This window comes from Balearica regulorum, chromosome 2, assembly GCF_011004875.1.
Source record: "Balearica regulorum gibbericeps isolate bBalReg1 chromosome 2, bBalReg1.pri, whole genome shotgun sequence".
NCBI lineage: Eukaryota > Metazoa > Chordata > Aves > Gruiformes > Gruidae > Balearica > Balearica regulorum.
The window spans coordinates 127,277,791-127,291,998 of NC_046185.1; the positions used below are offsets into that span (position 1 = coordinate 127,277,791).

At 37.5% G+C, this 14,208-nt stretch overlaps 1 protein-coding gene across 2 annotated transcripts in view; it reads left to right on the forward strand.

The window, feature by feature from the left end:
* The window catches only part of ZNF385D (zinc finger protein 385D), a 429,859-nt gene that overhangs the window by 326,748 nt on the left and 88,903 nt on the right, over positions 1-14,208 (forward strand). For both annotated transcript variants that reach the window (XM_075745842.1, XM_075745843.1), the window contains one exon: positions 4,036-4,146. In XM_075745842.1, the coding sequence (XP_075601957.1) occupies positions 4,036-4,146 (111 nt within the window). The remainder of the gene's footprint in view (positions 1-4,035; positions 4,147-14,208) is intronic.

Sequence of the window (14,208 nt, forward strand, 5' to 3'; positions counted from 1 at the left end):
TCTTCATCCTTTGACCTGGATGCTTTTGTTTATAGACAGTAGTGCAATTCTGTTGGTTTACTGCCAACCTCAAGCATTTGAAATGCTCATGTCATGCCCCTTGGCTTTAATACGCAATAAATAAATGAATAAATAAAAAATAACTCCCTTTTGTTTATATCCTTTTGTGATTTGAGCCTTTATGGATCAAACTTGCATGCTTTCCTTTAGTATGAGTTTGTTGTTTTTAACTTAGGCGTACTCTTATGCCTCTGGCATAAGAAGTCACATAAAAAGGACTAATAAAATTATATATATTAAAAAAGTGTTGACATTCAGGAAGAGCTATGTGTTTGAATTTCAGTTTCAGCATAAAAAAAAATTCTTCACCAAAAAAAAAAAAAAAAGAAGAACGCTTAGTAGTTATTTGTGGAAATTATGTAACATTTACATTTCCAAAGGATGAAATTTCCCTGAAATTTACCAGCCTGAGTTCTGCTTTCTGCAGGTATTTAATGTAATTTAATCAGATGGAGATTTGGCTACAGAAGGCCTTCAAGCATAGCAGCTATTGTGATTCTGGGAAAGTTGCCCAGGCAGGTTGGATAACATGGGATGTCCTGGGTCAAGTTCTTGTTGATTTGGGGGTAGATGTTACATCCAGAAAAGTTCATGCAACAGCCACTCCTTTCATCTGCAGTCCACAAAATAAAGAGCTCTTCCATGGTCTACCATAAGCACAGGAACAAAGAAGAATGTGGCTCAGGTCATTGGTCTGACAATGTTGAATTTGAAACAAGAAAGTAAAAACAACTGAGAATGTTAAGGTCAAAGCTAAGAAAATGGATTGAGGGGCCAGCTTCTGTCATGTCCTTGCTTTAAGCCTGGATTTTGGTGAAGTATGGTAAGCCCCAGAAGATCTTTGGAAGAGAGTACAGTATTTGATCAAAGAAAGTAAATAATATCATGTCACCACAAATTTCAGCTCGAATAATTAAAAAATAGATTATATTATTGCTGTGCATTTTGCGTATTGAAAATAAAAATTAACCAAATGAATTATGAAACTTGTCATATTTATCTTCATAGCCCAAACTAACAGTTACCTTGTTGTTTGCAGTAAACCTTGAGCAATGTGCTATCCCTGGACTGACCACAAGGAAAAGCGTGGCACAGCCTGTGCTATGTAGTAAGAGATACCTAGTGCTGGATAGTAGAAAAGCAAAAAGTAGTTAACTAAGTCAAACACAGAGCAGCTTGCCCTTTTTGTGTTGTAACTTGCAGTGCAAATAAGTTGGCAAGAGGAAGTAAACCACTTGCAAACCTTGCTCTGCTGCACAGCTTTGACAGCTGAATCATAATCTTTGATGTCAATTGCAAACCTCTCTGTCCTTCACTGTAAATGGCAGTAAATTAAGTCCCTTTCATCTAAGAAATAAAATAAACCCCAAGTGATTGTAATATAGCACTAATAACGAGTAAAAAGCAGATTTGATCAAAGTTTATCATGATAACTTTTATTTTGAAAGCAAATACCATTTACATAAGTTGAAATACAATTTATATGTGTAATTAGTAAAATTCAGTGAGCCTGGAAGTGCTTGGAGATTCTGTTAAGTATCTCACCACTTGCTGATTACCTCAGCTACGTGATATTATTTCCCTCTTTATACTTCCCTGCAATCCTTGCTTTCTATTTTCTAGCAATCAGCTGCCTCTCTTTGTTCCTCTGACTCTCAGCAGGGCTCCTCTCTCTCTTCCAGTGTCTGTGAGATCTGAGTGCTTATCATGCTGCACCTAGGTATCCTGTTACCTCTCTCAAATTTCCTGCATAAAACTTGTGGAGGCTTATCTGGTGCTTTTGGATGTTTATTTGAAATTTATGGATTGGTGGTATTTCCCAAATGAAATCTCCAGGAAAAAATAATAATGTCAAATACCACTCCAGCATTCTGCCCCAACTTTATTAGAATCTGGGACTAAGTTTTGAAGTTTAATTCTGCTTTGCAGTATCAAAGAGCAATTGGCAGTGAAGGGATTTTTACTTTGAAGCAGCCTTTCTTAATCAGCTTGGAGGCTATCCAGAACACTTCTTCATTTAGAGCCACAAACAGAAATCATCCAGTTCACAATAAGGCCATGTAGCTGTATATCTAGAAGTCTGCATCTTTAGAAAGAGAAAGGGAAGTGTGCAGATGGATTTCTGTATCAGCAGATAAACAAGAGAAAATCTGTGGAGTGATTAGGAAAGAAACTCCACATTTTTCCATGAGACCAAAATAAAATCAAATACAAAATAGATCAACTATTCCACACATTCATGATTCTTCTCAATTCTGAAAAATTATTGGTCTCATTCTCAATATGTGAGAATCAGTTCCCCCAGAAATCCAACCCCATTTGGAGCTAGAATTCTTATCGTGAAGATGGGTAAATCCAACTCAAAAAAATGAGTTGTTCCATTTTACGAATCATGGTGGTACCTTTCATATAACCCTTAAAGAGCTTCTTTGTTGGCTTTCTTAACTTATGGCACTTGTGAGATAATATGAAAGAGTTTAACATGTTAACACTGAAAGCTAAACTAATAGCATCTCACAACTCTGGTTAATGTGAAGGCAGTTACACCAGATCAAAGAACGCCCAATTTTCTCTATGTGCCAACTTACTCATATACCTGAGCTTGAGGTTTCCCTATATATTTCAGACCTGCAGTGGCAAAAGGAACAGTGCCTAAATTTCTAAAGAAAAGTTCTCCAAACTTCAGCAGCAAGGAAATAGCATCAGTTAAGACCAGGTTATGCTTTAGTGTTGAAAATCACAGAATACAGGTCTGCTGGTTCTGCTGGCATAAGAAGTCACCTCTTGGGTAGTGGAGCAGTTGAAAAAAAAGAAGAGCTGTTACTGTCTATTTTCCTATGTGGTGATGTTCTTTCTGGTCTATACAATAGTATTTTTGGACCGTGGGCTCTTTCAAGATCACGTTACTGAGTAAAATGGGTTCCCCTACCACAAGGTTTTGTCACTGCAGAAACTTTTACACAGCATGCTGTCAGAGCTCGAAATACTCTGACCTTAGCCATCAGTCTTATTTTGGGGTTATGTTACAGTGGCATCCCTAGCTTCTAGGTGGATTGGTGTTCTTTTATGCTGGTGGTTGCACAAATGTATGAGGGATTTCACTTTCACATCAAATGAAGAGAATGTTCAAATGAGCATTTCTTCCAAACCTTTCTATAAAGCTCTGCCATTTTCCTTGTTCCTTTTTTTTACCAATCTGAATTTCTTTTCAACAGGAATTAATTTAATGACCTATTTCATATCTGACACTAAACAGCTGTCAGGTGATGCAAAATTTCTGTAATGAGTTGTTCTGGATTCACTGCAATAGAGGCCATGACTGTCTACCATTATAGCTTCCATGAATAATTGATTACTCTAAGGAAAAGCTCTGATTCTTTATTTATCAAATAACCCTTTGCTAGCAGACTAGAAAAAAGTGAATCATGGGGACATGGGCATAGAAAAAAGTTTTGGGTTTTTTTCAAGACACATAAAAATTATGCTGTGTGAATACTGGTTATCATCAGATTGAGAGAATTAATTGTATTTGCATAATCAAAATCTGTGAATTTTTAACAATATAATTTAAAGAGAAAAGCTTCACATTTACATTGATCCTTTTCTTAGTAATTTTATTTAAAATATTATTGTTTCATTTAGTGAGCTAGGTTTTCTATGATATAAAAAACATAAATTGGTGTTTTGATAAGGATCTACAATTTTTAGCTTTCTTCAGCAAAGTGAGATTGGTGCATATAGAATTGAACTAAAGATATGTATTTCAAGATAGCTAATGACATTTTGTTCCTTTCTGTATAACCTCTTTGTAAAACTGCATGAAGAAGAAATATTTATTTTTAAAGAAAAATAACAGTTTTCTGTAGTGTGGGGTATGGTACGGCATGATGCAGAATCTCTTTTGAGACTATAGATAACATAGCATACAGTGAAACAGCAAAAGCTTTTATTCTTCTTTTTCTTCTCTCTTTACAGATGGACCCAATTCAAAAAGCTGTAATAAATCATACATTTGGGGTTCCTCTTCCTCATCGAAGAAAGCAAATCATATCATGCAACATTTGCCAGCTGAGATTTAATTCTGATGTAAGTCGATCATTTTGTATCAGATTAGAAATATGTACTTAACTTCTAGGATGTGCCATAATTTGCATAAATTCAACCTAAATGAAACATCGTGATTTCAGTTTGTGTCTCAGCAGATGAAAAGGCTGTAGGATGCTTCAAATAAATACAATTATTTGGCAGTGTTCATACACCCAGCCAGATTTTCCCTGAGGATATATCCCTGCAAGCTCATCAACTTCAGTTGTGCTGCACAGTGTAAATAGGAAAATGGATTGATCCATTACTGCTAATAAAGCTGAAATATTTGTTGGGTCCTAATTCTTCTACCAGTCCTGGTTATGTTTGCCTGCCTTTTCAGCCAGTGCATGTTAGAAGTTATTCAGTTATACTTACAGTTCTTGGGGATCTACCTCCCTTCTTCTACCCTTACAACCCTATCTCTGTCTAGCCAGAATTGTATTTTAATGTTCCTGTCCTGCCTGATTTTTTTTTGTCAGTTGGTTCCTACCTTACATCCTCTCACTCCTCCAGTGATGAAGTAGAACAAGCTGAACTGGAGATGGCCTCTAATAGACAGAGGAAACCCATCCCCCCATAATTACCCGAGGAAGCTGTGCTGTGATGCTCCTTGCCAAGGAGTACCTGCTCTGTCACAGAAAAGCCTCTTAGAATTTAACTCCTTTATTTCCTTCTCCAGGATCGTGTGTGCAGGCAAAACCTGGCATTATACAATATATTGTCTTCTGCTATTCCAGTCTCTCCAGGAAGTTTGTTGACATGGGCATCTTTGGGGAAAACTTATCTTCCCCTACCAAATGTCTTTCAGTTACTACCTCTTTTACTAATTTAAAAATAGAAGTTACTTCTCTCAGAATAAAAATGTTTGAATTTAGAGCCCGTGAGGTTCCTACCGTATGCTAGTCATATAAAGAGAATAATTCTTGTGTACTGCTGCTTCTTTGTAGGCAGCTATTTACATACAGTTTGTACCTATCAATTATTTATCCAAGCCATGAACTTGTCAGAAACTTAAATTGAACCTTGAAGCCTTCTTTTAAGGATTGGCCACCTAGGGATGAAAATAATGCAACTCTCTTCATTACCCTCAGCTTTTTATTCCTTAGAAATAATTTTAACAAGATCTCGGTCACAATTTCCAGATGGATCAGCATCATGTACTTACTTTCACTGATGACTCCAGGTTTTCTAGTTCATGGACTGAATGGACACCTTCCTCTTACAACATTGACATCATTCTCAAACAGTGGTGCAAGGAAGGGTAATACATTCTCTGGAGCTGCCATGTTCTTCACAGATAATAATAGAAGAGTCAAATTAGGCTCTTCCATTTAGAAGGCAGATGCTAGAATTAGGACTGTGGATACTCAGCCATTCATGAGGAGGGGAAGATGGAGACTCCTGAGCCACAGTGGATCCCACTTACTGAGCAGCCCAGGTCATCACTCATAATTTTCAGCTTTGTCGTAGGAAAAAGCATGTCCTGCTGAATCATATACAGTGCATAGCTGCAGGAGACATCAAACACCTCGGTATTACATACCAAAGTGAAACGCCTCCTTTCAAAGATGGCGTACCATTTATTAGTCCGCAAAAAAAAATCCAGACAAAAGAAAGGATGACCACATCATTAAAATGACTTAGTGATTAGTGGATACACAACTCTGATACATGGAGTGGAAAATTTTCCAGCTGGCAGGAGCTAGGCATTTTCTAGAATAAAATGTTTGAAATAAAAATTCTTCTACACAGAGCCAAACAAGATAGCAGTGGACACTGATACTTCTTACTCAGAGGACTACTATGCTCCCATACTGTTCCTGTTCTGCTGCTCTTAGAAAGGATTCCAAGGAAGAGAGGGGGAAGAAGCAGTGGCCATTTTCAGAGTCATTTGCAGCATCCAAAAAACTGGTTTCAGTAGAAATCTATTCTTTTAGACTGTTCACAGAAAACTCTTGGAAGAAAAGCTGTTAAGCAAATATTTAGTTGTCTCTTTACACCTTCAAGTGTGCTTCGAGAGGCTTCAACTCCAATTTGCCAACACTGTCCAGTAGAAGTTTGTTCTAATTCTCCCCTCTCTCAAAATCGATCAATATCATTGACTTTATGGAATGGGGAGACCTTCTTGCTGTGTATCTTTCACTTTCCACTTTTAATATTCACCTAATTTTTAAAGAAACCCCAGTGTTGCTGATTGATGGAAAGATTATGATCCAAATGCTTCCCACTGATGAACCTGGGACAATATCTCTCTCCCTTTTCCCTACCACACAGAAGAGATTTGTGGATGTCTTTATGATGGTCTCTTCTCATTCCAGTGCATATAGCTATTACTGCTGAAAATCACAAAGTACTCTGCTGAGGCTTTTCAAGAAATAATAAGTAGTCAGAGTTCCACTGCAGTTTAGAAATGCTTCTCTGAAATGTGAAGGGAATAGGCAAGAGCTCAGTTCCTCGGTTGCTTGGGTAATTCTGAATGTCCACCAGTTTTTGAAGCAAAAATGGGCCAAACGAAAGATTTAATGTGGAGACTTGAAGGAAAGAGTGCTTTGAAGAAAAAGAACTATTAGCTATCATTTTTTGATAACTCTACTATATGAATAGCAAGCGCACACGTATTTTTTCTCTTATTATTGTGAAAAAGTTTTCATTTACTGAATATTCCTACCTTTCATTTTCATCATATTTTGTTGAATGTGATTTAAAGCCATAACAACAATAAATAGCTTTTCTGTTCAGAAACCTAGGGCTTTGTGGCTGTTCTACAAATATGTCTTTATTTTTAGATGCTGGAGATAGGATTTATCAGAGAGTAATGAATAGAAATTCCATTTACCTACTGCACGACAGTATTATGAAAATGTTTACAATAAAACTGGTCTGCAAGATTTTTCATTTTTGCAAAGAATACAGAATTTTCTCCCCTTTGATACAGATTTCTTTCAGAGCAGAAGAGGGGTTTTTTCTGGTTACATGGTATCAAAATTACATTTCAAAGAAAAATGAGAAAAGGCAGTACAATAGTCTAAAATCATTTAGCTTCTTTCTAAAGGAGTTATCCATAAATCTTCATGACAGCTGTGTGTTCAGTATTTCTTTTTAAAATAAATCTTCTCATACAAGGGAAGGGAGGAATGAACACGTAACCAAAGCCTCTCCATGCTGAGAAAAAACATTAGAACAGCAGAGGTAGGTTCTGTAGAGTCCATTTCAAGCAGTCAATTTTTTTTTGTTTGTTTGTTTTTTGCATTGAGAGAGGTCTATATATAACATTTACATTCACATTGTGTATCCAATACAGGGCAAAGCATTTAAGTATGTGCTTAGCTGCAAGTGTGCGAGTTGCCATTTAGATTTTGGCAACTGCCGAGAGCTATTGCACCAGTTCAGAAGAACTGTTAAATGCATGCTTTGTAGTAAACATTAAACATCTGCTAAAAGCACCCTATAAAATGAAGTCCAGCTGACTTCAGTAGGACAACTCATGTGCCTACAGGTAGTTACTGGAGTAAATTCTCTGCTAACATGAGCAATCACTGAAAAGAAAAAAAAAAAAAGAAAAAAACACCAAAAATCCTCACCCAAACCACCCTATGGCATGGAAAAAACAGCTTACTAAATTTTCCTTGTATTTTGATCACCTGTCATGACTATTTGATCTGCCTTTACCCACATTTCTAATTTCATCATTTGATCAAGGTAGTGACAGTGTCTGTTAACAAGGTCAATACTTGCAGGGTGATTCTCTTTCTCTTCCCTCTCATTTAATGCAGATGGCTGAGTGATAATCCAGCTCTCCTTTAGAGAAAGGTTGGGCAGTATTTTTATGTACTCGCAGGACTTGAATTCCATTATGATGCATTATAAAAATATTTCCAAATATGTTAGCCAGAAATTATTGTTTGACTTAAATAGCAACAGTAGTAATATTGTCCTGAAAATCATGAGCTGAATGCTCATTGTAGAGTCCTTATTTGTTGGGGTTTTACCTTGTTTTTCTCCATCTTTATGAAGCAAAGGTACCACTGCATCAATACATAGTTCAACTGTATGAAATTGTCAGGATTCAAAAAGTGCTGTTCTGATGAAAGAATACTGAAGGATTTTTTGGAGGATAAGGATACAATATAGCTTCACAGGATTTTACTATGGTTCTGACTTTCATGTGGAAAGAAGCAGGACCTGAGGACCTACATCCTATTTAGGTTATGCTTGATATCTAGAACAAATGATTAAAGTATCAATTTGTAAGCACCTAGGGGATAATAAGGTGATAAGAAACAGCCAACATGAATTTGTCAAGAACAAATATGTCAAACCAATCTAATTTTCTCCTTTGACAGTGTAATTGGTTTAATGGATAATAGGGAATAAATAGATGTAATATATTTTGGCTTTAATAAGGGTTGATACAGTCCCATGTGACAGCCTTGTGAAATAAGTAGGGGAATATGGTTCAGGTGAAATTGTTAAAAGTTGATTGCACAACAGATTGAAAAACTGTACTGAGAGTAGTTGCTGATAGTTTCCTGTCAAAACAAAAGATCACTGCAAGTCAGGATCTGCAGGAGTTTGTTCCATGCCTGCCGCTACTCTAGATTTTCGCTAGCAATGTGCCTGAAAGAATAGAGAGTACATATACTAGGTTTGTGGATGACACCTAGATGGAGGATGGCAGGCACTTGACGGAATTTGGCAAGTTCAGGATTGCAGTCCAAAATTATCTTCACCAATTGGAGAAAATAGTCTGGAATTCTGACAAGTGCAGTAAATAAAAGCAGAAACTATTGTGCTTAGACTGGAAAAAATACATGCACAAGTAGTAACATGAGAAATGTCTGGCTTAATGGGCAAAATGGAATTATAGTGAATCCAAAGCCAAATATACAGTAATGATTGCTAATGGGAAAAAAAAAAAAAAAAAACAAAAAGAAAAACACCCAACTAATTCTATGACTTTTTTTTTTCCGCCAAGAGTTACATTTATCAATAGACAGGTAAATATTCAACAGTATTTGAAACTGACAATGCCTCAGGTGAAGAATTATTTACAGCAGTGGTCATCACACTTTAACAAAAGCATAATTAGGTGCAGAATTTAGAAGACATCCACTAGTATGACAAGATCTGAAAAAAATTCACTAAGCTAGGGAAAACAGAAAGAACTGGATAGATGTACAGGAGAAAAGACAAGGAAAATATAGTAGGTTTTCAGTATATGAAAGGGGGTTAATAAGAGAACAGTGACTAACTGATCTTTGTATTCCTTGTTTTTGATAGAAGAATAAATTTGATTAATTCTTCAGCTTAAGTTGATTCAAGATCTTTGTTTGTTTGTTTGTTTGTTTGGTGGTGTTGGAATATTTGGTGAGACAATTCCAGCTATAATGGTAGTGAAGTTCTGGAAGGAAACACATAGGGAGAGTTGTGGGCTCCCTGTCAGCAGAAGATCTTAACAAATTAGACACCTGTTTCTGAGGTTGGACAAGAAACGCTGCCTGCAGTCTCAGAGCTTAGAGAGATTATATGTCCTCCTGCTTGAATACTTTACAAACCTGTTTCTGTGATTTGGAAGAGGTCCATGCCAAGTGATGGTCACACCTGGCCTGCGTCCTCTGTTTGCAGAGAGGAACTTTGAAAAGTTGGTCCATTAAGAACCTCAGTCATTGTTCTATGTGTGACTATAAACACACGTTCTTATTCTTTGCATGTGTGCCTCCGATTACAAGTTAGATTTAGATTTCCAATTAACCTTTAGATTTAGAACCCTGCTTTGGTATAAACCCAACAATTTCTGCTTGAATTGTAATGCACTGCTTTCTTAATCAAAGTCACTTGTTGCAGGTATTGCCAGCCATCAAGCACATTTATCTATTATCTCAGGGCAATTTTACTTCTGGTCTTTCCAAACCAATGCATCTGCGTTCTGTGAAGTCATCAGCCTGTTTCTTTACGGAGATTCTCTTATGCAAACATTTGCAGACGCTCAGCATCTCCTTAAAGTCAGTGTTACTCTATGAGGGTATAGTGTTAATTGCAGCCCTTTTTATCTCACCAAGAATAAAAATCCACAATTAACTTATTTTTATATATAAAAATATTTTTAATATATAATTGTATATAGGTATATAACTCCATATATATATGTGTGTGTGTGTATATATATATGCACTAGTTCTTTCTAATAGTGCACCATCTTTCCTGTATTGTGGAATTCAGTGTAAGGAGAAAAAAATGCTGATTTCAGCATTTCATGCCATTCACTTGAGATCAGAATATGAGTCAGAATGGAAATACACTCATAGGTCAATACTTTTCCAGAGATACTGGTTTATAGTATTCACTGGAAAAAATAGCAAGTAATCACAGAAAGTGATTAGTGCAGAGATTTCCATGGGGTATCTGGCATTTGTATCAACACATTATGGAAACAAAGAATTGCTAAAAAAATAATGCAAGATATGTGATTTTTTGGCATTCCAAAACTCTAATCAAATAGCACAGAATACTTTTCACTTACATTGCATACATGACAAATTTGAAAACAACCTGGTGGGGTTTTTTTGTTTTGTTTTGTTTTTTTTTTTCCCCCAGTTGGATATTCAGTAGAATCTGTTTTTATAGGTCTAGTCTGCATCTTTCAGAAACATTACCTCCTCTTTCCTAGCCCACAGTTTTAAAGGCTGCAGTATGAATTGTAGTCAGGTCCTGTGCAGGTCCAGTCTTTCCCATACTACAGTATTCAAACTTTTTTTTTCTGGACTGTATGTTGTATTATGAAAGAAAATAATTTTAATGTTTCATTTAAATTCTATCTTATGTTAGATGTTGTTTCATTCTGAGGTGGTTTTGAGTAACCTTTTTTCATGTAGGAAATAAGTAACTTAATTTATAAATTATGAAATCCAGAATAGTCTGTGGAACAATAGTCAAGAATTTTCACATAACTTGTAGTTTCTTAAAGTCAGTATAGGAACGTGATCCTGGAGAGATTAAAACATTCAGCTTAGCAGCAACTATTGCTGTGTTAGGACTTAAAGTTTATGTAAAACTTAGACTTTTCTTACCTTTGTCAACTCTTGCTTCCTACCTCTGCTCATCCTACCAGTGTATTTCATTTTCAAAGCACTCACTTTTTTTGATAAAACAAGTCAATTGTGCAGTAGGTTTGACATCTCTTGAAAATGACTTGAGTTTGCTAGAAATGATCTGTGAATAGGCAATGGCTCTCACTGATAGTCCTGTTAACAATTTGCACAAGATTAATGACCAGTATTTTGACTGTGGAATTGGTTTAAGAACTTTCTGCTTCTGGCAACAGAGTGAGTGGTTGCAGTATTTGCCCTTTGGGGCCAACTTTTAATTTCTGCTTGGTTGTAGATGATCTCAAAACTGTAAAGAGCAGAAGGAGGAGAGAAAGGCAGAGGTGAAAGAAGTTACTAAGAGAGAAAGTCTGAAATAAAAGCAACCTCCCTCCTGTGTTTGAAGATATCCATGCTTGTTACTGTCAGAAATTTTCCTTTTTTTCAGAAATTGTTAAATTAGAATATAAGAAAACATTATATTGGGGGGTGGGAAGTAGACCTAAATGGTCTGATGGGCCCTAGATTTTCCAATATCTGCTTTCAGTGTCAGGAGAGTGCTTAATGTGGATTATCTGTCACTCACTAAGACGACTTCCAGGCAAATTACATATGTATTTCCGGTGGTTTTAATGAATTGGGTCCTGTAGCTACATTATTTGGGTTACAATAGTGTCAGAAAGATTTTGTACCTGATGGAGAGTGGGGGAACATGAGAATGAAATTCAAATGCTAAAGTTGGGCAGGTAGTGGCTAACTGGAGTTTCTTTGAAGTTTTTGGCTGGAATTGTGGGAATGAAGGCAACACTTAGTGTTTTTGAACTGTATATTGAAAAATACTATTTTACACATGAAGGAATTGTTATAGACAGTATAAAAGGCATAGACAGTAAAAAAAAGGGGGGGGGGGGGGGGGGGGGGGAAGAAGTCTCTCTTCCAATTCTCTCATGTTCCATTCATGGAAAAGACTACCCATTTCAACTGCAAGGAGAGAAACCTCTGCTTTACCACTTCTTGCCATACACTTATTTGTATTTGAGGCATTTTTTTCTGTCAGCTTCCTCAGTCAACGTGGGAAGTAAATCAGTCAACGTTAATAAGCAACAGAAATTTATGAAAAACTGTGATGGGGACTCTTTACAGAAACCACTTTCTGTAAGCGAGTCATCACCTAAAAGGACAGATGAATTGTAAAGTCTTTACTGTGCAGTCTTCATCTAGCTTTGTTTGGCCTGTTGTAACCTCTTCCTTATAGATTTATTTAAAAAAATAAGAATTTATACAGTAAGAGGATCTGAGATTCTGGATTATTAATAATATGTGCAGATAAATTTCACTATAAAAATGGCAAAATATTGCCTGCTTTCAGCCTCCAGTCAGTGACTCACAGAATCACAGAATGGTAGGGTTTGGAAGGAACCTTTGGAGATCATCTAGTCCAACCGCCATGCTAAAGCAGATTCACCTAGAGCAGGTTGCACAGGATTGCGTCCAAGCGGGTTTTGAGTATCTCCAGAGAAAGAGACTCCACAACCTCTCTGGGCAGCCTGTTCCAGTGCTCTGTCACCCTCACAGTGAAGTTTTTCTTCACATTGAGATGGAACTTCCTGTGTTCCAGTTTGTGCTTGTTACCCCTTGTCCTGTCCCTGGGCGCCACTGAGAAGAGTCTGGCCCCATCCTTTAGATATTTATAAGTATTGGTGAGATCTCCTCTCAGTCTTCTCTTCTTCAGGCTAAACAGACGCAGCCCTCTCAGCCTTTCCTCATACGAGAGATGCTCCAGTCCCCTAGTCATCTTTGTAGCACTCCGCTGGATTGTCTCTAGTAGTTCCTTGCCTGTCTTGAACAGAAAGTAGAACCTCAGCAGAGTAGAGGGGGAGGATAACCTCCTTCGACCTGCTGGGCACACTCTTCTTAATGCACCCCAGGACACCATTGGCCTTCTTGGCCACGAGGGCACACTGCTGGCTCATGGATAACTTGTCAACCAGGACTCCCAGGTCCTTCTCCGCAGAGCTGCTTCCCAGCAGGTCAGCCCCTAGCCTGTACTGGTGCTTGGGGTTATTCCTCCCCAGGTGCAGGACCCTACACTTGCCCTTGTCGAATTTCATTAGGTTCCTCTCTGCCCCACTCTCCAGCCTGTCCAGGCCTCGCTGAATGGCAGCGCAGCCTTCTCGTGTATCGGCCGCTCCTCATACTTTTGTATCATCAGCAAACTTGCTGAGGGTACACCCTGTCCCCTCATCCAGGTCATTGGTGAATATATTGAATAAGACCGGACCCAGTACTGACCCCTGGGGCACACCACTAGCTACAGGCCTCCAACTAGACTCTGCACCGGTTATCACAACCCTCTGAGCTCTGCCATTCAGCCAGTTCTCAATCCACCTCGCTGTCCACTCATCCAACCCACACTTCCTAAGCTTACAGACTCCTTCTGGCTCACTTTCTTAGGCACTGGTGAGGACATAAAGAACAACTGGGAGAAGACAAACAGGCAGGGCTTTATGTCAAACTCTGGACCATAGAAAGAGGATGTAGTGAAGAAAATGTGCAGTTTTGTGTGGTGTAGAAAGATCTCCACTAAAATGAGTTAAATGATGTAAATTGTTTTTTTTTTCTCAGAAAAAGTAATCTTAATTTCTTCTAAGAATACATTAAAAGTCAAGTTGCTCTTTTGCTTCACTTTGGTTGATTATACTCTATTCCAACAGCCATAAAATCTTTTCAAATAATCTTACACTAACTCTGGACACTGGTGTTTTTTTTTTTTCCTCTTTTTCTCTTTATGGTCAGTAAAATTGCACTTCCTGGGGTGATATATTCTTCTTCACTGTATCTGTGCAGCCACCTCTTGTAGAAAATATAATATTTCCTTTTGTGAGAATTACTGTTAAACATAACTGCCTCCGATGTAAAGAAATTCCACTTCAGAACCTCCAGGCCTGACTTTTTCAGCTCCTTGGTTCTTTTATCACTC